Source organism: Astatotilapia calliptera, chromosome 14 (assembly GCF_964374335.1).
Source record: "Astatotilapia calliptera chromosome 14, fAstCal68.1, whole genome shotgun sequence".
Classification (NCBI taxonomy): domain Eukaryota; kingdom Metazoa; phylum Chordata; class Actinopteri; order Cichliformes; family Cichlidae; genus Astatotilapia; species Astatotilapia calliptera.
Window position 1 is genome coordinate 27,710,794 of NC_137435.1, and position 25,784 is coordinate 27,736,577.

The 25,784-nt window shown below is 43.1% G+C and overlaps 2 protein-coding genes and 1 long non-coding RNA gene across 3 annotated transcripts; all 3 read right to left on the minus strand.

Moving 5' to 3' along the window:
- Positions 1 to 677: 677 nt before the first annotated feature.
- Positions 678 to 15,819, minus strand: LOC113036121 (thiamine transporter 2-like). Its single transcript, XM_026192211.2, has 7 exons — positions 15,642 to 15,819; positions 15,092 to 15,327; positions 14,529 to 15,009; positions 1,702 to 1,780; positions 1,381 to 1,573; positions 1,091 to 1,232; positions 678 to 999 (listed from the first exon to the last, which is right to left on the minus strand). The coding sequence occupies exons 1-7, from the start codon at positions 15,786 to 15,788 to the stop codon at positions 889 to 891; spliced, it is 1,389 nt and encodes a 462-aa protein (XP_026047996.2). The 5' UTR covers positions 15,789 to 15,819; the 3' UTR covers positions 678 to 888.
- On the minus strand, positions 3,446 to 4,074 carry LOC145420123 (uncharacterized). Its single transcript, XR_013901423.1, has 2 exons — positions 3,972 to 4,074; positions 3,446 to 3,543 (listed from the first exon to the last, which is right to left on the minus strand). It is a non-coding gene; the product is annotated as an uncharacterized LOC145420123 (long non-coding RNA).
- Positions 15,820 to 16,063: 244 nt separating the features above from the next.
- Positions 16,064 to 25,267, minus strand: slc19a3b (solute carrier family 19 member 3b). The gene is made up of 8 exons (XM_026192686.2): positions 24,976 to 25,267; positions 19,279 to 19,458; positions 18,775 to 18,940; positions 18,353 to 18,653; positions 18,008 to 18,159; positions 16,954 to 17,146; positions 16,583 to 16,724; positions 16,064 to 16,349 (listed from the first exon to the last, which is right to left on the minus strand). The coding sequence occupies exons 1-8, from the start codon at positions 25,123 to 25,125 to the stop codon at positions 16,197 to 16,199; spliced, it is 1,437 nt and encodes a 478-aa protein (XP_026048471.2). The 5' UTR covers positions 25,126 to 25,267; the 3' UTR covers positions 16,064 to 16,196.
- Positions 25,268 to 25,784: the final 517 nt, after the last annotated feature.

Here is a 25,784-nt window from a genome sequence, read left to right on the forward strand (position 1 = left end):
TTCATGTGCTCGTGCACATAGACACAGACACAGTTTGCAGCACACCCTGGGGGGTTTTATGATGGGGACGCCTCTATAAAGCTGGCTGTAACTAACAAAGGGGTGAAGATTTTGCAGAGGGACACACCGGGGTAAAACTGATTTCGCAACAGCCACAATGTATAATCGAACTGGTTGAAAACTAAGTTATTGCATACAGTATATCCCATTCATTATGCTGCAATTCTGTACTTTTTTTTTCTTTTAGGAAATTAGCTCTTTGTACATATCAGTATTTGTATCTAACACACAGAATTTGCTAAGACAGAACTGTTGCTTTGAAAAGCTAATGGGTACTACCAGTTACTGTATTTGTAAAGAACCAAACTATTTGTGCAGGACCCTTTAGATAAACTGTTCTCACTAAGGAAATGAATATATTCTGTTGTCAAGGTGGGGTTAGGGTTAGGAGGAGGACTGAATGCTACATCAGGGATGGGTGGGGTGGGGGGCTCGTTTCTCTGTTGTCTCCGCCCTGCTGACAGAGTTGCAACACTTCAAATGACAGTCAGAAGAAATGGCTGATGAACTGAAAACCACTTACTTGCATTGTGTATTAAAAAAGTTTAAGTTAAGGTGTAAATATATACAGTATATATATTAAAATGAATTTTAAGTAAAAAGAAACGACCAAAGCATTCATTTATATGAATGTGTGAAACATTCTTTTATTGTTTTTGTACAAAAAAAAAAAGATTTCTATTCATCATGTTGAAGTAAGTAATTTAAAGACTTTTTATCTGCTACTTATGAACTAATGTGAGGTCAATTTAGGGATGGGAAACCATAAGTGATACACTATAACGCTCTATACGTGTTCAGAATCTGTGTTCTTCGCTGCCTGGAGTTTCATCTTTGTCTGGAGGAATTGTCTCTTTTCTGCTTCTTTGTGCTCACCAATAGACCCCGAAGTAAAAAAACAACAGAGATAACCAAGAAGTAGCTGGAATACACGGTGAACTGCAAAGAAGAGTACATGTTTAAAAGGTTAATGACGCTAATGGACAAATAAACAGTGCTGCTGTACATATTTTGTGATCTGATGGCTTACCTGGGGAATGATGGCCAGGCCTAGCCCTCTACTGTCAACTACAACAGACGTGATAATCGTCTGTAGAGCCAGTGCTCCAAAGGTATTTGCCCCAAAGACTAGTGCATATCTTTCCATTGAGAGATCAGCTGCAATCTGATACCTACAAGCATAGAATTTGGTTGGGGAGGGTTTTTTTTAATTTTTATTTTATTTTATTTTATTTTTTAGCTTTTTTGCTCTTATATCTGCAATAAAAATCAAACTAAACTGTGGTAAAGTATAACCCTGATGTGACTTGACACTCTTACATTGCTATAGTTATCAGCGTCATGTACAGTGACTTGAAAACGACGTAACCGCTGTAGCAGACCCAAATGTTGCCAGTGAAAGTCATGAGGAACAGTGAAGCTGCACTCAGTCCAGAGAAACCACCCAGGGCCAGCTCTCCCCACTGCTCCCATCTTACCTCAGTAAAGCCTATCCCGTAGGCAGTGGCTGCACCTGGAAAGCATGTACACGTGGGATAAGACAAATTAGGACAGCTGATTAGGTACTGAGAAATCTTATGTGTCCCTGATAACTTCCATTTGATTTAGGGAGGGGGGGAAATGCCATCTAATGTTGCTTACTTAAGAGGTTTGAGACTGCCTCCACGCCTCCGTTGTAAATGCTGAAGTTCTGAGAAGGCTGCACATGCTCCCACAGCACCTGCGCAGTATGGTGTGGGTATCATTAAGTTGTTCAAGGATGTGTGTGTGTTTAATTATTTCTGTTTAAAATATATATCTAAAATGCCTTTTATTAACACAAGAGAAGGCTTCAGCAACTACAAGGCACTACTTGTTCACTGCAGGTAAACCCATCGTAAAGCAGCCCCTATGTAGCAATTTGGATTGCTGCAGTGATTCAGATGCTTTTACAGCTCACATTTTTGTTTATGCTGCCTTCATAACCAGTGTTGGGACTAATGCGTTATTAAGTAACGCGTTACAGTAACTACGTTATTATTGTGGTAACGAGCACGGTAACTAGTTGTCAAAGAATAATGTTTAAATGTTTTTATGCTTTGCTTCAATACTGATAATTGTAATGTTCTTATTCCTCTATGAATAAAACATCAAGAATTGCTCCTGGTGCTAGCTTCAGCTAGCTGTTTATTATTCTTTCTACCACGATCACTTCTTCTTCTATTCTGTATATCTTATTGATTCCAGAGCGCCCCCTGTGGGTAGCTTCAACAATAGCAACTATCATTACATCCCCTTTCCAAACAGGTTGGTGTTATAATAAGCACAATTCCAAAGAGAACTGTTACTCTGTAACATCTGAACATTCTTGTCTAACATTCAACATGTTATAAATTGTGCAACAAACTACATTCAGTAGTGTTCTCTTTTTTTTTTTTATAACCAAAAGTTGTAGCACAAGTCAAACAAAATAAATCCAAATGTATACCTTACATCTTCCAGAATGAACCAAATGAATCCCATACAGCCCTCGAGCACATTAGAACTCTTCACCTTTGACAACTTAAACAGTCAATAACACATAACTCAGCAGGTCTCAATTAAGTGTGAACAATTACTATTCTAAATGAATTATTATCCGTTATTTACTTGCGATTTATTATTATTATTTTTTAACAATTCTTTACCACAACAGTTCACACTTGTTCTATGAGCCTCTCTGTACGTTTCTTAGGTCTGGTAGACCTTCTCAGTATCTCAGACATTGGGGAAGTTGAAGGAGGCTCACTGTGGTGCTCAACAGGGTTAGCACCTCGTTGTTCAGTTCCAGTCTCTGTGTCCTGCTGTTTAACATCCTGTGTCTTTAACAGACTTCTCCGGTTTCTTCTTAACACTTGTCCATTCTCTGTCTGAACAGCAAACGATCTGGGCCCTACTTCGCTGAGAACTGTTGCTTTTTTGTCCCAGAAATCTGGACCTGCAATCCTCACAACATCTCTTTCCTGAAGCGGTTCCAGACGGCTTGCAGTTTTGTCATAGTTCCTTTTCTGTCTGTGCTTGAGTTTCATCCTTTTGTCGGTCAGCTTGTTGTCATGTGCATTGTCATTTTCCTTGGAAATGTGTGGAAGTGTGGTGCGGAGCTTGCGATGCATGAGTAGCTCAGCAGGTGATGCCCCACACTCCAGGGATGAAGCTCTGTAGCTTAGCAGAGCCAGGTAAGGGTCGGTCTTACTGTCTCTTGCTTTTTTGAACAATCTCTTTACTATTTGGACTCCTTTTTCTGCCTGTCCATTCGCTTGGGGATACAAGGGACTAGAGGTGATATTGTTAGAGAGTTATCTCTGGGATGCTGGGATGATAGCTCCCTCAGGACTTAAACTCCGGTCAGAGAGTGGGGCACAGAGAGTGATGTCCGGATATACTTTAATGGAAGTTAATAGCAGCTCAACAGTACAGCAGTAGGCATACTTAACGAATGTGGGAGGGGTGGACAGACGTGTGGTTCTGAATAACAAGAAACAAGGAGAAACAATTTTCACATATAAATATAACACTCGTCACTTCCCAACATCATGCCAATATAATGAACTGTAACACAAATAATCAGCTGAATGCTCTGACATAAGAAAGTCCCACAATCCCATTTGAACAGGCAGGAAACAAGAATACCTACATATCTCAGACAACAGAAAGGACCTAATGCCCCCAAATTAGGAAAGGTCGCAATTACATGGTCTTCAGTGCCCTCTAGTGGCTAAATAACACAACCGCAGTACACAGATCCAACCCGCAACAAATGCTACGGTGGTAAGTCACATGCCTCTACCAATCTCGATAAATCTCCTAGCATAAACCCCCTGTAATCAATGTCAAAGTACAACCCGTGCTATAAGTGGAAATAGACTCGTAGAACTGGAGGGATTTTGACTCACATTTGCACAGGAACGCACACGGCTGGAGATCGCTATTCCCCCACACTCATGGAGAAAAACATGGCTAGTGCTCCTCGGACTCGTGATACGGCAGGAGCGTCGTAAAAGCATGTGACGTCATCACCGCAGCAAACAGTAAGAACAAAGTGGAACTTATCGACAGAAATTAACACTGCACTTATAGCGATGCAATTGAAATATAAGGAGACTTTCGGACACAGCCGCCCCCAAATTTAAGTAATAAATTTGCTCCTCAACCGAAAGTCTAAGCACCATTGGGTTGACAGTACTCATCATCCTCCCAGGCTGAGAGTCTGACTAATCTGGCAACTGGTCGAAGATATGTCTGTCCCTTGACTGTCACCTCAGCCGCTCTCACCCGACTGTCTGGCCCTGGACAGGCCTTGACCACCTTTCCGATGGGCCACTGCGCTCGCGGTAGTTGTGAGTCAACCACCATAACCACTTGTCCCATGGTCAAGTTGTCAGTTTCCCCCTGCCATCTTTGTCTCCTCTGAAGATCCGGCAGATGGTGACGCAGGAAGTTGGACCAAAAATGGTCCGCCAGAATCTGACTATGGCGCCATCGCCGTCTTCCCAGCATCTCACTCGAAGCACAAATCACCTGGGGGAGTGATGCATCTCGTCGCCCCATTAGCAATAAGTTGGGTGTGACTGGATCCGGATCCGCTACATCCGAAGAGACATACCCAAGAGGCTTTGCATTAATGATCCCTTCCACTTCGATCAGCACAGTTTGCAAAACTGCCTCTGTCACCGTATGGCCTCCCAACACCACTTGAAGAGCTGTCTTCACAGATCTTATCTCCCGTTCCCAAGTACCTCCAAAATGGGGGGAACCTGGTGGATTAAACCGGAACTCAATCCTCTGCTCCGCCAGCTGCACTTTAATGGGGGCTTCAAGAGCTGAGAAACTAGACCGCAGTTCGGTCTCTCCTCCCCTGAAGTTGGTACCACAGTCAGATAGGATCTCATATGGCTTGCCCCGGCGTGCAATAAACCGACGCAGAGCCATGAGAAAGGCATCGGTATCTATGCTGTCCAACAGGTCAAGATGCACACAGCTCGTAGTCATGCATTTGAATATGATACCCCAGCGCTTTTCAGTGCGCCGTCCCACTTTTCAGTGCGCCGTCCCACTTTGATGTTGTAAGGGCCAAAGCAGTCGACCCCAGTGGACCAAAAGGGTGGTTTGTATAGGCGCAGCCTCGCGGGGGGTAGATCTGCCATCCGAGGAATATCAGGACTGGCTCGCCACCTTCGACACTCACCACAGCTGTGCTGGTGCCGCTTGATTGCCTCCCTTCCTCGGAGAATCCAATATTTCCTCCTCATCTCCCCGAACACTCGTTCTGGCCCAGGGTGCAACAGCTGCTCATCGTATTGCCTGATCAGTAGTTTAGTCACCGGATGCTGCGGATCAAGGACTATGGGGTGCATGGCATCCAAGTCCAGACCTTCTGCTCTTCTGAGTCTTCCCCCAACTCTTATCAGTCCAATAGCCGGATCATACTCTGGAGCAAGTGTTAGCAGGCGACTCTGCTTAAGAATTGCCTTACCAGCAACCAGGGTCTGTAATTCCTCGGGGAAACTATCATTTTGATCATTAAAAAGAAAGAGAAAAATAAGTGTGTCTGTGTCTAACTTCAAAAGTCTTTCCTCTCTTAGAAGTCTTTCCTCTCTTTCCTCTCTGCAATGTAAACAAAATAAACATAAAAGCAGGGGCCTAAACCAAATTAGACTTTATTTTGTCTGCGGGCTCAAATTGTTTATGCAGGTGCATGCAGCAGAGGTTATAAGAATGAGTAGTACAGCGGCAGTAGTCATTTTCAGGATGGCAAGATATTATAGCACAGATGAAGTGTTGGAAATGGTCCAGGACTCCGAGTGTCAGGATAGCTCCTCATCCTCCTCCGAGGATTCTGGAGAGGAAACGATGAATCTGTGGAACTAGAGCAGCTTGAGTCCAGTTCCCACGAAGAAACATCTGACGCTGAGAGCGAAGGGGAGACGGAGGAAGCAGCTTCGGGATGGACTGCAAAAAATGGCAAAATCATTTGGTCCCCCACTCAGACGGAGACCCTCCGCTATTTTCCTGCAGCTATTGTCACCCCAGGACCGACGCACTACGCCGTCGCCCGAATCAGGGACCCGGGATCCAGCTTCGCACTCCTCTTCACGGATGAAATTGTGCAGCACACGGTGGCAATGACTAATCTGCACGGGAGACGCGAAGTCGCCGGCTGGTATGACATGGACTGTGATGAATTGCGTGCTTATGTTGGGCTGCTAATTTTAGCTGGTGTTTACCGGTCAAGACACGAATCGTCTCTCAGCCTCTGGGGTGATCAGAATCAGAATCAGAATACTTTATTGATCCCTGGGGGAAATTATTTTTTGTTACAGTGCTCCATTTTAAACCAACATTAAGACAAGACAGACAATACGCTAACTAAGAATAGTACAATATATACATATATATATACATACATACATACATAAGTCACTTATAAATAAATATTTGGAAAAGAAACATGTGTAGTTGTAGCAGCAAACAGTGTGTTAAGTGGATGCGTTGTACAGGGAGATGGCCACAGGCAGGAATGATTTCCTGTGTCGTTCAGTGGTGCTTTTCGGTAATCTCAGTCTCTCACTGAACGAGCTCCTGTGACTGACCAACATGTCATGGAGTGGGTGGGAGGTGTTATCCAACATTGTCTTTATCTTGGACAGCATCCGCCTCTCCGACACCACCTTGAGGGAGTCCAGCTCCATCCCCACAACATTGCTTGTTTATTAAGTCTGTTGGCATCTGCGACCCTCAGCCTGCTCCCCCAGCATGCAACAGCATAGAGGATCGCACTGGCCACCACAGACTCATAGAAAATCCTCAGCATTTTCTGGCAGATGTTGAAGGACCTCAGTCGCCTCAAAAAATAGAGACGACTCTGGCCCTTCCTGTAAAGTGCTGTGGTGTTTTTAGCCCAGTCCAGTTTATTGTCAATGTGTACTCCAAGGTATTTATAGTCCTCCACAATGTCAACACTGACCCCCTGTATTGAAACAGGGGTCAAGTGTTTCCTGGTCTTCCTGAAGTCCACGATCAGTTCCTTGGTCTTTGCCACGTTGAGCTGCAGATGATTCTGCTCACACCACGTGACAAAGGAGTCGACCACAGCCCGGTACTCTGTCTCATCATCCCTGCTGATGCATCCAACCACCTCAGAGTCATCAGAAAACTTCTGAAGATGGCATGTCTCTGTGCAGTGGCTGAAGTCTGTGGTGTAGAGGGTGAAGAGGAAGGGGGAGAGGACAGTCCCCTGTGGTGCCCCTGTGTTGCTAATCACCTTGTCAGACACACACTGTGGGAGACGTACATATTGTGGTCTTCCTGTCAGGTAATCAACAATCCAGGACACCAGAGAAGCATCCACCTGCATCGCTGCTAACTTATCACCCAGGAGGGTCGGCCTGATGGTGTTGAAAGCACTGGAAAAGTCAAAAAACATGACCCTCACAGTGCTCGCCGGCTGGTCCAGATGGGTGTAGACACGATTGAGCAGGTAGATGATGGCGTCCTCTGTTCCGAGACGAGGCTGATAAGCGAACTGAAGGGGATCCAGATGTGGTCTTACTATGGGTCGCAGCTGGTCCAGGATGAGCCTTTCCAGGGTCTTCATGATGTGGGAGGTCAGTGCCACGGGCCTGTAATCCTGGGGGCCACTGGGACGAGGCGTCTTTGGTACAGGGACGAGGCATGATGTCTTCCACATCACCGGGACCCTCTGCAGACTCAGACTCAGCATAAACAGTTTATGAAAGACTCCACACAGCTGGGGGGCACAGGCCTTGAGGACAAGGGGACTCACTCCGTCTGGTCCAGCAGACTTGCCTGAGTGAAGTCTCCTCATTTGCATCTCAACCTGGTATTGAGTGAAGGTGATGGGTGGGGGAGGGGTGTCAGGAATCTCACAGGAGGCAACATGTGAAGAGAGAGGCTGGCACAGTGGTGTGGCTCTGGATTCCAGGCTGACTGCAGGTGAGGTTGTGGGGGTGTGAGCAGACACTGTGGTGTCGAATCTATTGAAAAACAGATTCAACTCGTCGGCTCTATTCTCACCTCCCTCAGCTCCCCTGCTGTTGGTTGGCCTGAATCCAGTGATGGTCTTCATGCCCCTCCACACCTCTCTCATGCTGTTCTGCTGGAGTTTCCATTCCAGCTTCCTCCTGTAATTGTCCTTAGCCTCTCTGATCTTGTCCTTTAGTAACACCTGGACCTTCCTCACCTCCTCTTTGTTGCCCCCTCTGAAGGCCCTCTTCTTGTTGTTGAGGAGGGCTTTGATGTCCTTAGTCACCCACGGCTTGTTATTTGGGTAACAATGAACAGTCTGAGCTGGAACAATGGAGTCGGTGCAGAAAGTTATGTAGTCTGTGATACACTCAGTAAGCCCATTGATGTCCTCGGCGTGAGGCTCACAGAGTGTTTCCCAGTCGGTCACCTCGAAACAGCCCTGTAGATAAATGCGGACGGGATATTTTTCGAGCCACCATGTCTCTGAAGCGTTTCCAACAAATCGGCGGGGCGCTTCGTTTTGATGATAAGCTTACCCGACCCCGACGCCGTCAGGACAAGCTGGCTGCCTTCCGCCAGGTGTGGGATTTGTGGACAACTCGCCTGGAGCTGCTCTTCAACCCAGGCAGAGACGTTTGTGTTGATGAACAGCTCGTCCCGTTCCGAGGAAGATGCAAGTTCAAGCAATATATACCAACGAAGCCAGCAAGGTACGGTCTAAAAATATGGGCTGTATGCGACGTGGAAACCTCCTACGCCTGGAGACTCCAGATATACACGGGCAAAGTTGGCGATCGCGCGGAGGTGAACCAGGGGATGCGGGTGGCCCTGGAGCTCACAGAGGGGCTCCAGGGAAACGTGGTCACATGTGACAATTTTTTCACGTCCTTTGCCCTGGCAGAAGAGCTGTTGAAGAGGAAAGTGGCCCTAGTTGGAACGATTAGGAAAAACAAGCCGGAGCTTCCGCCTCGATTGCTCCAGACAAGAGGGAGAGCGGTCCTGTCGTCTGCGTTCGCCTTCACGCTCACCCACACTCTTGTCTCCTATGTTCCCCGACGTGGCAAAAATGTGCTCTTGATGAGCACAAAACACCGCTCTCCGTATGTGAGCATGGAAGGGAAGCGAAAGCCAGTAATCATCCAGGATTACAATCGGTGCAAAGGTGGTGTTGACAACCTTGACAAGGTAGGTGTCATTACGCATCAGTTACGCACAGATTTATTCCTTGCTCATATATTCTTGTGTAAAATATACATAGGTTTGAAATTTTTTGTTTTTGTGTGTGTGTGTGTGTGTTTTTTTAGGTTGTTGGCACCTATTCCTGTCGGAGGATAACAAAGCGCTGGCCAGTGGCACTCTTCCACAACCTGCTGGACGTGTCACTGTTCAACTCCTACGTGCTGTGGACAGCTGTCAACCCATCCTGGAATGAGCAGAAATATTACAAACGGAGGCTGTATGTTGAAGAAGTGGGTGAAGCTTTAGTACACCCACACATACTGAAGCGAGGACGCCTTCCCCGCTCATCAGGTGCTGCAGCCATCGTGACGAGTGCGCAGAGTGCTGCTGCAGGCCCCGCCCTGATCCCTACTTCCAAGGGCAGGAGACAGTGCGAGTTCTGCGCCGAGAAAAGGAGACGCGTTGTCGGCACCTGCTGCAAATGCGGGAAGTCCATATGCAAGGACCACATTCTGATCATTTGCAGCCACTGTGTCAGCTGAGGACTCTGACACACCTCCACATACACACCACACCTCCACATATGCTCTCCCCCCCTCCCTTGCTCTTTCTTACTTATATCTTTCCCGTTCCCAAAAACATAAATGTTGATGTTCATTGTTCAAAATAAAAGTTTTTCTGGTTCAAACTGAGCTTGTATTTTCATTTACATATTTTTTTCATTTTATTTTAGAACACAACAAGGAAAAAAAGCATTTATTGGGGAAAAAGTGAAAAACCATAATATACCATTATATTGAATTTCCTCTGCCCCTGCATTAAAAATAATGCTGGATCAAAACGAATGTTGGTTCGAATCTTTGACCCATCTAAAGGCCTAATTATAATAACAATCAAATATTACTTCAATTTTTTTTTTTGGAAAATATTTAGTTTTTTTGTTTTTTGGGGCTAAAAAAACGGTGCGCTCATGTAATTAAACTGCGATTAAAAGGGTTAAAACCCCCGAAATATAATTAAAACTTTATATGAATATTTCAGGGAGAAGTAGTTTTAAAAGATTGGCTAATTTAAAGTGGAAAAAAATATGAATACATAAGGTTTTTATTGCATTTTTTGGGGCGTGGCACAAAACGGTCCCTAGGGGGAAGGGTGTGAGTTTATTAAAAGAAGGCAGGAGGGTTAAAGACGGACCAAAGGAAGGAAAGCATATATTTTGGTTAAGTTTGATAAATTAGAATTAGAAGGTATTGTTACATTAAAATGATCAAAATGAAATAAAAAGGCTATACCAAAAACAGGTTATAACATAGGAAATGTGAGGTTTTAAGATGAAGTTAGTATTAACAAACAGGAGTTGTTTCTAGGCAGCATTTAGCTATGATGAAATGTATGCAGGAGTAATTGCTTATATGCTTAAACTTAATTGATTAAAGTGGTTGTTTTCTTTTGGAGCTTTTAGGAGAATAGGCGTTTATAATGATTTTCTTGTTAAAAAGGTGACTTTAGATTAGAATAGAGGAATTTGCAGCAGCGACGGTTTGTGTACAGGATGTGATGATCAGATAAGGGAAAATAGAGTGTGCAACCGGACGTGTAACGAGTAACGTTGAAGAATATATATAAATACAAGTCAATAAGGTAAGAAGATAATTAGGATAAGGCTTTTGATTAAAGAGTCCCAATTATGATAAGTTAGGGAGGTGCAGGAAAAGGTGTTTTGTTTCCTTTGCAGAAGATCTCTGGACCACAAGAGAGGGACTGAGAAAACCTAATCTTACGCATGGAGTATTCTCGAGTGGGAGCTGGTGTTTATTACTGGACCAATTGGCTGACATGAGGTTGTCTGATTTGCTGAGCCAGAGGACAGCTAGAGAGGGTCAGAGCGAGGACACAATGTATTGCGACCTCTGGTGTTCCAGAGGTCGGGAGAGGGAGTGTGGAGCAGGGAAATTATTTTACTGCTATTGGTAAATAATCATCATTATTACTATTGCATTATATCCATATATAATCTGCAGCATTGATATTGTATTCAGAGGTTTAAACAGTGTGTGTGTCTTTCAGAAAGACTAAGTTGCAGTTGACAGGAAGTTGCAGAGAGTTTGCAGAAGTGAAAGCAGAGTCTAAGTTATTCTGAGGAGCAGGTTAGACGAGGCTATTTGAATTACTAGGTCATTCAAATTGTCTGTTATACTTTTATATTCTTTTACTAAGCTCTTAGTAGAGGTTCTTGATTAAAACATTTATTCAACATAGTGCCGGAATTGTGCCCCAGTTCTGGTGTCAGACCACACATTCAAAATTACCCCTGGATCAACTTCATCAACTAAACGACACAAGCGAGAAGCAAGCGACGTCCGACCCCACGACTCAATATGGGGCAGTAACGTACCACAAGAGTTCAAGTTATGGACTACTGGACAGAAAGTCCTGCACTCACTGTTCCCATGGGTGGGAAACGGAAAAAACATGCTGAGGATTGAGACTTTGGACTACAGATTCGGACTATTCCTGAACAGCTCAACAAAAATCAACAAGGCACAAAACGAGGAAATTGACGCAATAAGAATAGTGGTCATGCAACACAGAGTCGCCCTGGACATGATACTTGCAAAAAGAGGAGGGCTCTGTGTCCTATTCAACACCACTTGTTGCACCTACATACCAGACAACATGCACTCTCAGAACATGACGGATGCTTTGAACACTGAAAAAGCTTCAAAGAGCCCAATTTGAGGACTATATGCCTAGCTCTGAAGACTGGCTAACATGGCTATTGAGTGGCAGCTGGAAGACTCTATTAATGAAAGGACTGGTTATCATAGGAGTATTGCTTTTGTTACTGTGTATGTTTTCCACATGTATCCTGCCATGTATCAGATCGATGATTCTATACATGGTGAACACATTCATTATTGCATACGTCGGAATCCCTCAAGAAGACTGTGAAAGTAATGTCTAAACCTAACTGCTTTACGTTACAGCTCCAGAATGTTTCGTCACAGTTCACATGCACAAGGAAGTTACGACCGAAAATGTTTCTACAAGTGGCCGCTAACTGATGAACAATGTATTGTGATGAGTGAAAACATTAACAACAGGAGGGAATGTCAAAGAATAATGTTTAAATGTTTTTATGCTTTGCTTCAATACTGATAATGTTCATATTTTCACTGTGCAGCTCAGCTTGATAAACGTGAAACTGCAAGCCGCGTGTGCCATGTGATAAGGCCACAAGATCAGCACAAAAATACACATCTTCAGAAGCTGATAGGAGCTTCACCGCACCCACACGTCCGCAGAAGTTGACTCGCGTTATCTTTATTATTCTTAGAAACTGACTTGCTGCACACACACATACACACGAACATGAAAAACAGGAACTGCTATCTATGCTTTAAATAAAGGAAACGCCTGCAGCTGAGTGTGAGTCTCTTTGTTGAGCGCTCACCCGTGCACGTTAAAAATCTCTCCAAGTGTCTAAGTGTTGTTTCTTCACCTGAGTGTTTGATAATTGTTGATATCCTTGACACTAGTTATTATGCCAAAACCGGGAACGCGTTACTCGTTACTGGGATTTAGATAGGCTCGTTATTCGTTACTTCGTGTGGTGGCATCGCGGAGCTTCCACAGATTCAATAACATTAGCAAGTGGTGGAAGCCAGCAGGTGGATGAAGGAAAAGGGAGGCAAGAGGAGAGACCCGAAGCTGCCGCTGGTCCGAGTTTCAGGTGATTGAACTTCAGGTAAGAAGTTATAACCTGCAGTCCATCTGGGTCAGATATGAACCAAGTTTAGGTGGAGTTTATTTTCGTTATGCTGACTTTTTCGTACTGTACTAGCTAGCATGATGGAGTTTCTATACAGCTGGGTGGTGCTATGTTACTGATGTTGAACTTTATTTTGTTCATAAGGTTAATTATTAGAGTTGTCAACCGTCCCGTGAAAAACGGAATCGTTTCGTATTCAGAGAAAATATTATGCGTTTCGTATTGAGGTGAAAAGGAACACAGTTTGTCCCGGACTTCAGCTACAATGAAAAAGACACAAAGCTGGAGTTATTCTGTGTTTACGCTGCACAGCTGCCTCTTCTCCTCTCATTCTCTCCCCCTCTCTCTCCTGTTTCTACTTCAATCATGAAACTGATCAATGATCAGCTGATCAGCTTTTCTCTCTTGTTTGTTTATCGCCCACTTTGCACCAGAAAGAGGAAACCAGCGGATGTCGCGGTAAACAACAGCAGCACTTTTAAGCTTGATCAGCTGTTGTTAGAATTTATTTAATATTAATTTCTAGTATCAGCTGATGTTTGCTGGAGCCACAGCTGTAAAGCTGCTGGTCATGATATCGGTTTGGTTATCTGGTGAGAGGGAAACATGAAGATGAAACCAGGAGATGTCCTTACTGGATCATCAGAGCTGAACAGGTGATGGAGAAACAGGTTTACCTTTTAGGTCACATGAATGAGTTGAAGGGAAGTTATGAACTGTTTCTGAGAGACAAATAACACCAGGATCCTTTTCTAAGTAGCTGACAGCTGGTAACTGTGCAGGGGCGGGTCTAGCAAAGTGTTGCCAGGGGTCCATGTAGGGCATTAACAGGGAAATGGGGGCACAAGGAAATACTTTCTTATTCTCATTTAAAATGTCTCACTTTAAAAAAAAAATTATCTGAGTCTTGCAACAAACGATTGATAGATTGATGCATATATACCATCAGAATAGTGTACATCACTGTCACAACAGTGTTTATTTTCATTCAAAGGCTTTATGATTTTTCCTATAATGGTGGGCCGGTCTCTAGTCAAAATGCCCGGGATGATTTTTTTGTCCCAGTCCAGCCCTGTATGCAGCTCAGCTGCAGTCTGGTGTTACCTACATCTTCCTATTCAGAAGGCAGAATTTCCGAGTTCTGAGTACAATCGAAAGCACCACGACTGCAGTTTTGGTGTTGGATGTAAAAAGCAGGCCAAATAGAATCAGGCGTGGGATTTCTCTCGTGGAAATGTGCACATTATCTTTTCCTTTCTATTGGTAGGTGGCACAGTGCACTTGTGGCAAGTAAGCAAGCTAGAAGACTGCCAATCTTGCTGGGTATCCAGTTACGGAAGCAACACATAAACAAGAGAATTCTGAGTAAAACCAAAGTTACTTTCCCTAGTAACTAGTTACTCTGAAAGTAACGAGTAACTTGAAGTAACTGGGTTACTTTTGATAGAAGTAACTAGTAATGTAACTAAGTTACTCATTTAAAGTAACTTACCCAACACTGTTCATAACTGACCTGCACATAGTTGACAGTCTGGTTATACCCACAGGTAGCCATTGCCCACCACACAGACCAGTAGAGCAGCTGTCTAGAGGAATAGCAGTGGCGGAAATCCCTCCACAGCTGGAGGAGGACTTGGCCGCAACTCTGCGTAATGATAGATTCAAGCTTCTCAGCATCAGGCTCTCCTTCTCCACTCTCCACCATTTCACCTCCTCCATCTTCCAGTGATGCATTTATTGCGTTTGACTGTTCTGCTGCAGTCTGTCTCCCACGTCTTTGATGAAAGAACATGCTCTTCTGTGGCACTGGCAAGAAGAAGGAAGTGAGGAGAGCGATGGCAGTGAGAACCAGAGTGAACACCAGGATGTTGTTGTATGACATGAGGTCGAAGCTGACAAGCAGCTGACCCAACACGGAGCCCACTGTATACCCCAGGAGCTGGACACTGCGGCTGTAAGAGGTGGCCTTCCGGTATCTCTTCAAATCTATTACACTGTAATAAAGAGCATATTCAAAATGTCAAGTCTCCCATGAGCAATGCTAAAAATCCAAATCTGTGAGATGTACTACATGACCTGTAAATGTAGGAGAAGTAGGCCACGTCGCTGGCTGTCGCAACTCCGCAAAAGAACTGCGTAGCCTGCATGGCTGGCACACTTGCTGTCCACAGCAGCAGTGCTTGGGTGATGAAGATCATAACACATTGAAACACCACTACAGGCATGTAACGCAGCCAGTCAGTGAGAAGGAACACCGGCACTAGTACGGACAGATAGGAGTATGTCCACACTGGGAAAATTTGATTGTTGACCTGTCAGGGAAAAACGCATCAAAGGCAGGAAATGCATGACTTTATAGCAAATGATTAAAGGTTTCAGAATCTTGATTGGATTTCTATCACTTAGATTTTTTATTTTTATCTTTTTAAAGATGCCGGTTATCTCTCTGCTATGAATCACCAGCTTGTGTGTGCATGTGTGTGTGATTATTTGTAATTGCAGCATGTACAAAAGAGCAAGTTACCAACTTTTTCACCATAAGGACCGAAAAACTGAAAATAATTTCTTTTCTAAGTCTGTTTTGATTGAATTACACTATAGCCTTTCTAGCATATGTCATATATACCTGCTCAGTTGTCAGATTCTTATCTGGTCCTGTCAAATATGGGATGAGAAAAGGCTCCAGTGGTCTAACTGTGCTGAAGAATCCATAAATGCAAAGCAGAATAGTGGGATACTTCCAGTCTGATCTCCACTTCTTCACTGCCTCCATGTTGGCTTTCCTGTTTCATGTGTAAGTGTGTGATGGGGGAAAAATACCTCACAACTCTCTAGGCATTTTGTTAATCAGCAACCTGGTCAAAGAGCAACACAATCTTGGTGACACTCGAGCACAAGCTGAGATAAAACTTTGATAAATTAAACAGGTAAGCGCCCAAAACTCTGGACTTTAATACCAATCAGAAGTAACTGTTTTATTGTGTTGTTTGTCTTCCTGTCTGGGTTGCAGATAGCAAAAATACACAACACATAAATGTTTGCTTTTCAGTGTATAAACGTTTAATGTTACAGTTTGTAGTGTTTAAGAAAAGCATATTTACAAGCTCTCGTTAGTTAATTTGCAGCTGTTTAAGGTAAATTAGTTCCAATCTTCCAAAAACCTGTCGGGCACTGACACAGGTCAGAGACGCCCTGCAGCAATCACCTCCTCCACACACTCAGGTTCCTTGGCTTCCGTGTGCCGGAGACAGGGTTTGTTCACACAGGCGGTGTAGGTTCCTCGGATCAAAAAGAGCAGCGATATGACAGCATAGTAGCTGCCGTAGATGATAAACTGCAGAGCAGAGAGACGACACATAATCCTAAGCATTATTAGAATTATTTTATCTATGCTATGGCAGTGAACCACCTGCATCAAATAGACCTGCGTGCAACAGCTAATGATAACCACCAGGTGTCACTCTCTCAAAGTCAAGAACCATCGGGTTCTTGACTTTGAGTTGTTGTTAAATCCCTGTGTGCTGCCATTCAAATACGCAGTAGTATAATTACAGCCTGTACACGTACCTGCGTCACGATGTCCAGCCCCAGTGCAGCTTCATCAACAACTGTGACTGTAATGATGGTCTGCAGTGAGAGGGCTACAAAAGTGTTGATCCCAAAAGTCAGAGCATAGCACTCCATGGAGAGGTTAGAGGCGATCTGAAACCTGCGGTGACAAAGTCCTTATAATTATGAGAGATTCAGCACATACTCTAAGACTGCAATAGATTTGTATGGCACTGCAACCAGTAAGCTGACTCTAAACTAATATTGTCATCCTTTCCTCTGTATTGAACTGACAAAACAGTCCGTTTGAATGAATTCTTTAAGTTGTTCTTGTCACTTTTAAAACACATTTAGAGGAGCAGCGTGGAGAAATTCTATCATGCACTTACGTTGTGATGGTGATGAGGAGCATGTAACAGGATTTAAATATGGCATAACCGACGTAGCATACCCAGATGCTGCTCGTGAATGCCATCAGAAACACAGCACCTGACCCTACAGCTGAGAACATCCCCAAAGCCAGCTCTCCCCACACAACCCAGGTCACCTTGATGTAGCCCACAGAGAAGGCTGCTGCAGCACCTGGCCCATGAAGAAGAAAAATAAAGCAATTAGTCTGACATCCCAGCGGACGGCGCCTCCACTGCACATTTGCATCCTTCCCATTGTCATTCCCTGATTCGTCCATTACTTCTAACCTCCCTTTAACGGGAGAATAAAGGCCGCGGTGGCCTCATGCACACTCATGCATTTCCTGGCCTCCACAACGTTTGCTTATTATGATGAACCAGTTTCACCCAACTCCTGGAAACAACTATCAGTAATAATCAAAGAATCCATTACCTTTTAACTCTATCTCCTTAATAGAAGCAATTACTCTTCTTCTTCTCGCACTGAGGCGGGCCGAGCTTAAACCAAAAGGACCAGGGTGCTGCTATTCCCGTTCAAAATCAATACACATTGTCTGTGTAATCAGTTACCACAGATATGGCACAGCTGATTCCCTTTAATTGCAGGTTTTTATAGATCTATGTGCATTCAGAAATGGCAGCCTGTAATGACATTGTTAAATGTTATTTTGCTACATGATGTGGTTGTGCTGCAGTCTTCTCGCCTTTTCTAATTGAAGCAGAGACAGAGAACTCTGATTAGAGTCCTGCTTCCAGCTCACTGCAGTACAAATGAGTGGACCCCCTCTTACATCATTTTTCCTCTACTCTGATATAAAAGTAAGTTGAAAAGTAAAGTTATCTCAATTTATCTCATATGTCATTTATTAAGAGCATATATATTATATATAATAAATGAGGTCAGACCAAAACAAACAATATGTATTTCACCCTGACTGATGTAGACACATTCACGCTGTTACAGTCGCTTGACTGAAACATCTTGTAATTATTACTTTTAATCTAAAATAACCCGCTCTAACACCAATCTTACCTACAAGAGAGCACGCAGCCTCCACTCCTCCGTTGTAGATGGATGATGTGGCAGATGGCTCTATATGGTCCCACATAAGCTGGATGTAGTTGAAGACCTGCACGTAACCAGCTGTGGCCAGAGCCCACCACAGGGACCAGTAGATTAAATGTCTGAATGGTGATAATTATGACAAGAGATTATGATGATGACTGTACAGCTACTTCTACTGTTTAAAAGAAGTACCCTATGAATACATTATAAAAATTTGGACCAATTAGTAGTAATCCCAGGTGTTAATTAAATGCAAGTGGGCACTCAAAGCATCTTAGTGATTTAAAAAAAATATTGAAAGAAAAGAAATGCCTGGAAGAGTAGGACTCCCTGAAGCTTTGCCAAAGCAGATGAACTGCAGCGGCCACGTTTTCTCTGCTGCAGTAGCCAGCACTGCCATTATATTCCATCTTCCCTTTCCCCGAGCCTTCTCCATCCTTATCCGTCACTGACTCCTTCTCTCCCTGTGGCCCCTCTTGCTGGCAGTCTACTGCTGCAGCCTTCTTCCCTTTGAAGAACATGCTTGTCTGGGGCATGGGCAACCAGAATGAGACGAGAAATGCCACACTCACAATTCCCAGGGTAATAGTATTGATATAGAAGTAGTCCAGGCCTGTTGGTTACAATTGATCATTCATTAGTGCTTGTTTAAAGTTCAGTTCATAATTTTCTTTCTTGTCATGCATCAAATGTTATTTTTCATATTATTGTGATCAAATACTACGAGCCCATACCAGCAAGGGAGACAAGCATTTGGCCAAGGGTGGCGCCAAATGTATATCCAGCCAACATTGCACTGCGCAGGTAACCAGTAGCTCTTTGGTAATTCTCTACTGGAATTACACTGTAAATATAGGAAAAGTAGGCAACCTCCGTGGAAGTCACTACAGCATAGTTGACCTGTTGATGGAATAGAGCAGTTGTAAAGAGGCAGTAGATCATGATAAACTCTATTAAATGCATTAACAACGGTATGATTTAAGTTGTGATAACCGGAATAAATACAAAAGCTTTTAAAAGATTTCTTCAAGGGTAAGAAAGCGATCCAAACCTGCCCGGCCCTGTGTGAAAAAGATTGTGACTAGCTACATTTAACAGTAAAAATTGTTTGATGATCCGAAGGATGTAAGTGTGTCAAGTATGCAAAATAGTAAGAAATCAGGAAGTGGCAAAGTATTTTTTTTCACAGCACCTTTCACTCTTCATTCTTGAAACAACAACAAGAAGTTTTAACTGACCTGAAGGAAAGTCATAGCAGGAAGACCTGGGACAAAGCACAGTAGAATATAGTTGGTGATGAGAAAGAACCCCTGTACTATAATAAGGGGTTTGTACCTCAGGAAGTCAGTCAGGAGGAAGACGGGGAAAAGAAAGGCCAGGTAGGAATACGTCCAGATAGGAAACAGGTAGTTGGTCAGCTGGAAACCACAAGCACAACAAAACAGTACTGATGATCCCATTTGTACTTCTTTTTCATGACATGCATATCGCACTGCTTATGAAAACTGATGCATGTTTATTTGTTTTGTTTTGCTTTCATATAAGTGCTGAATGTGAAACTGCAGAACAGATTTGCTCCACTATCAAAGGACCTTGGATCTATATCGGACAATCATCCATCTAAAAGCAGTGAAGTAAGGTCTGAAAATCTGTTGAAAAGTAAAAGGCCACAGGGAAAGCTAAAGGCTAGGCCTGAAACTCTGATTGTGGCTGACTCTGCTGTAAAGGATGTACAAAGGATGTGCGGTAAGAACACTAAAGTCCTCTGTTTCCTAAGGATATGGTCAAACAACCTGATTGAGAGAATTCTTCAAATTGCAGATGAATATCCAACTGTGACAAACATTGTTCTGCATACAGGGTCAAACGATGTGTCCAAACAACAGACGGAGGTTCTGAAACGGGACTTTACTGGATTATTAAATACTGTAAACTCTCTGAATGCAGCTGTATTCATCAGTGGACCTGTACCGCCTGTCAGAGGAGGAGATGAGAGATTCAGCAGGTTGTTTGCACTGAATAAATGGCTTATATCAGCATGTACTGACCACTCAGTGCATTTTATTGATAATTTTAATATTTTTTGGGAACGCAGGCATCTGTTCAAAGCAAATGGATTTAATTTTAACAAGTCAGGGGTGAAACTGTTCACCTCCAACTTGTTTTATTCCATACATCATCCATCTGTGCTTGGCACCAAGCACCAAGGCTGAGATAAACGAGGAGCTATCTCATAAAGAGGAACAAACAGTACTGCAAGAACAGACAAAGCCCAGCAGAAACCTTGAGGAGGAGCCTCATCTGCCCCCACCTGGGATGAGCTGCAGAAAGGAGAGACATCAGAGGCGAGAAGAGGGGTCCCTATTTGCCTCCAACTCTCTCAACAACACCAACGACCAGGACCAAGGACCACGACCTTCCCCAGTCCCCCAAACCCCTGACAGGCCATCACCCTCCTCCCCCTCCCTTTCTCCCTCCTCGCCACACCTGAAATTCACTGAGGAGATGATAGAGCAGGTCAATGCTGGGCTCAGATCTACCCCCCAGCCAAATCCCTTTTTGTCCCCCATAACCCCCCACCAGAGCAGCCAAAGGTTCGCCATCGAGCCCCGCCCTCAACAGAGTAATCGAAGTTACATTGCCCAGCCTCGTCCCCCTTAGTTCCTCCTTACCACCTTCATGCTCTGTCTCCGCAGTCTGATGTGTGATGTGTGGAGGGTCCGGGCTGCGAGGATTATGGCAGTGGTGACTAGGGCTGGGCGATATTACCCAAAATTCATATCTCGATATTTTTTAGCTGGATGGCGATATAAGATATATATCTCGGTTTTTTTTTTTTAAGCCATAAGTTAAGAACAAAAAGAGAGTTCTTAGTCACACTGTGTCCCAGATGTCAAATGGGCATTTTCTTTACATACAGCGTAGATGTACATGAAGAAATTACTCAAAAATAAATTATCAGCATTTATTAAATAATCATGGTCCATAAATAAAAGAAAACAATGTTGTTTTTGTGCATAACGAAAAGCTCACAATTGTGCAGTCAAAATGTAAACTAACAGACGCTGAGCGTAATAACAAAGAGACAGATTTCACAGCTGCACCACGTCTCTGAACAGGTGCCATTTGTGGTCCTTATACACACACAGTACGGTAATATTACTTTGAAGCACAGTACTATCACTCCGCGAGGCGGCTCCATCAAGCGGTGCAGCTCCGTAGCTTAGCAAAGTCATATTAAAACATTTTTTGACAGATTGCTGAGCGCTGTGTACCACATAAAATCGGTTCGCGGTCAGTAAGCACAACCAGAATTCATACATAAGGTGCACTGTCGATTTTTGAGAAAATGAAAGGATTTTAGGCCGTGCAGCCCCTCCTGGCTGCATGTCGTTAGCGCGGTTAGCTCGTTAGCGCGGTTAGCTCGCTAACACGTTGACACCGTCCAGCCCCACGCACGGGGCGATCCGAGGTAACTCGCTAGCGGAGATTTTCCTCTTTCATCTTGTCATTGCCTGCAGGTGAAGCTATGGGGGAGGGGGAGTTGTGTTCAGTGAAGGAGAGACATAAGTGGACGAAAGAGAGGCAAACCTGCGGCTCCACAAGTATAATTATAACGTAACATATACTATATCGATATAAACGATATTGTCACATCTTATATCTCGTATGAAAATATATTGATATTTTTAAAAAACTCGATATATCGCCCAGCCCTAGTGGTGACTTTTCCCAGGAGAAGCTGGGTCCCTGTTTACTAGAAGGTTTTAAAATTTCTGTACTTTTAGGTGACAGAAGGAGACATGTGGCCTGGTCAAAACACAGAGAGCTGCACTCTAAAAGATCTTTAAATATAGTAAACATACCTTGTGTGCCACAGACTGCTCCCAAACACAAGGGGGCAAATAATACCTCTAAAACACTTAAGCTGGCTTTATTAAACGTTAGATCTTTAGCTGGGAAAACATTTTTAATTAATGATTTAATCACTGAGCACAGCCTTGATTTTATGTTTTTAACAGAAACTTGGTTGGACCAAAGTAACAGTGGAGCTGTTCTCATCGAGACGACCCCTCCTAACTACAGTTTTATCAGTGAGGCCAGGGTGAGCAGGAGAGGAGGAGGGGTTGCTGTCTTATTTAATGAATCATTTCAATGTAAGCAGCTGTCTCCTGGAAGTTTTCAGTTTTTTGAATCTTTACAGCTGAAGGCCCCATCCAAAGTTGTGTTTCTTAATGTTTACAGGCCTCCCAAATACTGCACAGACTTTTTTAATGACCTCAGTGAACTGCTGTCTGTGATCTGATCCATGTGGACAACCCTCAGGACAAAGGGACTAAAGACCTGAGTAACACTTTGGGCAACTTTGGGCTGACTCAGCATGTAGCAGAGGCCACACATAATAGAGGACACACTCTTGACCTACTGATCTCCAAGGGCCTGAGCATTTCAAACGTTACTGTGTCTGATGTGGGCCTTTCTGATCATTACTGTGTTTTCTTTGAAAGTAAAATCTCAGCCCACACAAATATATCAACAGCAGTGATCACAAAACGGTGTATAACTGAACACAGTAGTGAGATATTTAACCAGGTCTTCCCATTAACACCTGACCTGCCCAGAGGGTCAGTCAATGAGCTCGTCAATAGCTTCAATGCTAACATGTTAAATGTAATGGACACTATTGCTCCCATTAAGGTGAAGGTTATCTCTGGAAGGAAAAAGTCTCCACGGAGAAACTCCACACTAGTGAAAAATGAAAAAAGAGAGTGTAGGAAAGCTGAGCGCAGATGGAGAAAAACAAACCTCCAGGTTCACTATGACATCTATAAAGAAAAACTTCACAATTATAATTTACAACTGAGGAATGCAAGGAGGTCCTACTTCTCTGACATCATCACTAAAAACAGCCATAATGCTCGGGTCTTATTTTCTACAGTTGACAGGCTAACAAACCCTCCTGTGTCAGTGGCAGCTGAACTTCATTCGACCATGGCCTGCAATGACTTTGCCAAATTCTTCACTGAAAAAATCCAAAAAATTAGACAAGCAATTGGTACATCAACAGCATATTCAGGATATGTACCGTGTCCACTGAAAAACTGTTTAAACACCATGAAACAGTTTCAACCTATTAACAGCAAAGACCTGGAGGACATCTTATGTCAACTGAACTCCTCCTCTTGCTGTTTAGATGGCCTGCCAACAAGTTTTTTCAAAAAGGTCTCAAAGTCTTCGAGTCAGACCTGTTACAGATCGTCAACTTTTCTTTAATATCAGGCGTGTTTCCAGAACCACTAAAAACTGCTGTAATTAAACCTATACTGAAAAACGACAATCTTGACATGACACAAATGAACAACTACAGGCCGATCTCAAATCTCCCATTTTTAAGTAAGATCATTGAAAAAGCAGTTTCTCAACAGCTCAATTACTTCTTAAAACAAAATAACTGCTATGAACTGTTGTATAACTGAATTTCCCAGAGGAACCCACCCGAGAGATTAATAAAGTTTCATCTAATCTAATCTAATCTAATCTAATCTAATCTAATCTAATCTAATGATGCCTTCCAGTCAGGTTTTAGACAGAACCACAGCACTGAAACCGCTCTGACCAAAGTGTTTAATGACATATGTCTGAATACAGACAGTGGAAAAATGTCAGTCTTAGTTTTACTGGATCTCAGTGCAGCATTTGATACAGTTGACCACAACATATTACTCAAACGACTGGAGAACTGGGCAGGTCTTTCAGGAACTGTACTAAACTGGTTCAAAACATACTAAGAAAACAGGGAATACTTTGTATCAATAGGTAACTTCACATCTGAGCAGACAAGTATCACATGAGGAGTTCCCCAAGGTTCCATCTTGGGACCCCCTCTGTTTAACATTTACATGCTCCCACTGGCACAGATTATAAAGAACAACAAAATAAACTATCATAGCTATGCAGATGACACACAAATATATATCACAATGTCACCAGGAGACCGAGGCCCTGTACAGGCTCTTGGTAAATGTATTGAGGAAATTAATGACTGGTTGTGCCACAATTTTCTCCAGCTAAACAAAAACAAAACTGAGGTAATAGTCTTTGGTGCCAAAGAAAAACGATTACAGGTCACCAGAGAACTTCAATCTATACACCAAAAAACCACAAACCAGGCGAGAAATTTGGGTGTAGTGATGATGCAGACCTAAACTTAGTAAAACACATTAAGACAATAACAAAATCAGCTTACTATCACCTCAAGAATATTTCAAGGATAAAAGATCTGATGTCTCAACAGGACCTGGAAAAACTAGTCCACGCATTCATCTTTAGTAGGCTTGATTACTGTAACAGCATCTTCACAGGTCTACCTAAAAAATCAGTCAGACAACTACAGCTCATTCAGAACTCTGCTGCTCGAGTCCTCACTAAGACCAAAAAAGTGGACCACATCAGTCCAGCTCTGAGGTCCTTACACTGGCTGCCTGTCCGTCAGAGGATAGACTTTAAAGTTCTGATGCTGGTCTATAAAGCTCTGAATGGTTTAGGACCAAAATACATCAGTGACCTCCTGACCCAGTATGAACCTTCCAGATCCCTCAGGTCATCTGGATCCGGTTTTTTATCAGTTCTCAGAGTCAGAACCAGACACGGAGAAGCTGCATTCAGCTTTTATGCTCCTTATATCTGGAACAAACTCCCAGAAAGCCTCAGATCAGCTGAAACACTCAGTTTATTTAAATCCAGGTAAATCCAAGACTCACCTATTCTCAGCTGCATTTGAATAAAACACCAAATCTACACTTTTAAGCTTAAATTTCAAAACTTATATTTTAACTACTGATTCACCTTGTTGTTGAATTGTGGTATATAAATAAACTTGCCTTGACTTGCCTTGCCTTTTAATAAAAGACAGAAAGTGTGTCCGTAGTCCTTACCACTTCTTCAGAAATGTTCTTCCGTGGTCCAATAAGGTATGGTGTCAGGAAAGGTTCTGCAACCCTACAGTTTGCAAAAAATCCATAGAGTGACAGGATGGCTGTGGGGTAAACCCATCCAGATGACTTCAACTTGGCCCAGCACCCCATGTTAGTATCTCAGCGAGATTTCCCTGCTGTTTCCTTTTGTTTTTAGTTGCACTTCAGTCTTGATTTAAAAAAACACTATCTGGTTTAATACCAAAGCACTTTGAGCTTTCGTCAGGTTACCTTGTAAGTAGCTAGAATATAAACACTTAATCATCTACACATGCCTTATTCAGACTTTGACCTGTCAGGGAGCAACAGACAAGAAGAACGGTGAGGAAATAAGTACAGTCATTTATTGTGGGATTGGAGTGACTCACACTCTTAATAGGCATACTGATATTGGGAATATACAAGTGACTATTCCCTCCCAGAGTATAAAGACAGAGCTGCTAATAAAACAAAACATGAAATATTTGGATGTTTTCAAACAATTTATTACTACAAATGACTGCACTCACTGCATTGAGTTATATGAAAAGATTGGCTAGAGATTGCAGGCAAAATGAAGGCATCCGCATACAGTGGGGTGAAAAAGTGTTTGCCTCCTTCCTTATTTCCGTTTTTTTTATGTTTATTACACTGAAATGGTTCAGACCATCACACAAATTTACATATGAATGCCACCAGAAATACATTTAAACACAAAATGCTGTTTCGAAATAAAAGTGTTTATTATTAAGGGGGAAAAAAAATCAAAACCTACATGGCCCCTGTGTGAA

Coding starts and splice junctions, on each gene's coding strand:
- LOC113036121 (XM_026192211.2), bottom strand. CDS start 15,788: ATGGAGGCAGTGAAGAAGTGGAGATCAGACTGGAAGTATCCCACTATT. Junction 15,010..15,091: donor TACTTCTCCTACATTTACAG/GTCATGTAGTAC, acceptor TCTTTATTACAG/TGTAATAGATTTGAAGAGAT. Junction 1,574..1,701: donor GGCAGTCTCAAACCTCTTAA/GTAAGCAACATT, acceptor CATGCTTTCCAG/GTGCAGCCACTGCCTACGGG.
- slc19a3b (XM_026192686.2), bottom strand. CDS start 25,125: ATGGGGTGCTGGGCCAAGTTGAAGTCATCTGGATGGGTTTACCCCACA. Junction 18,941..19,278: donor CTGCTATGACTTTCCTTCAG/GTCAGTTAAAAC, acceptor TTCCATCAACAG/GTCAACTATGCTGTAGTGAC. Junction 18,160..18,352: donor AGGGAGTCCTACTCTTCCAG/GCATTTCTTTTC, acceptor ATCACCATTCAG/ACATTTAATCTACTGGTCCC.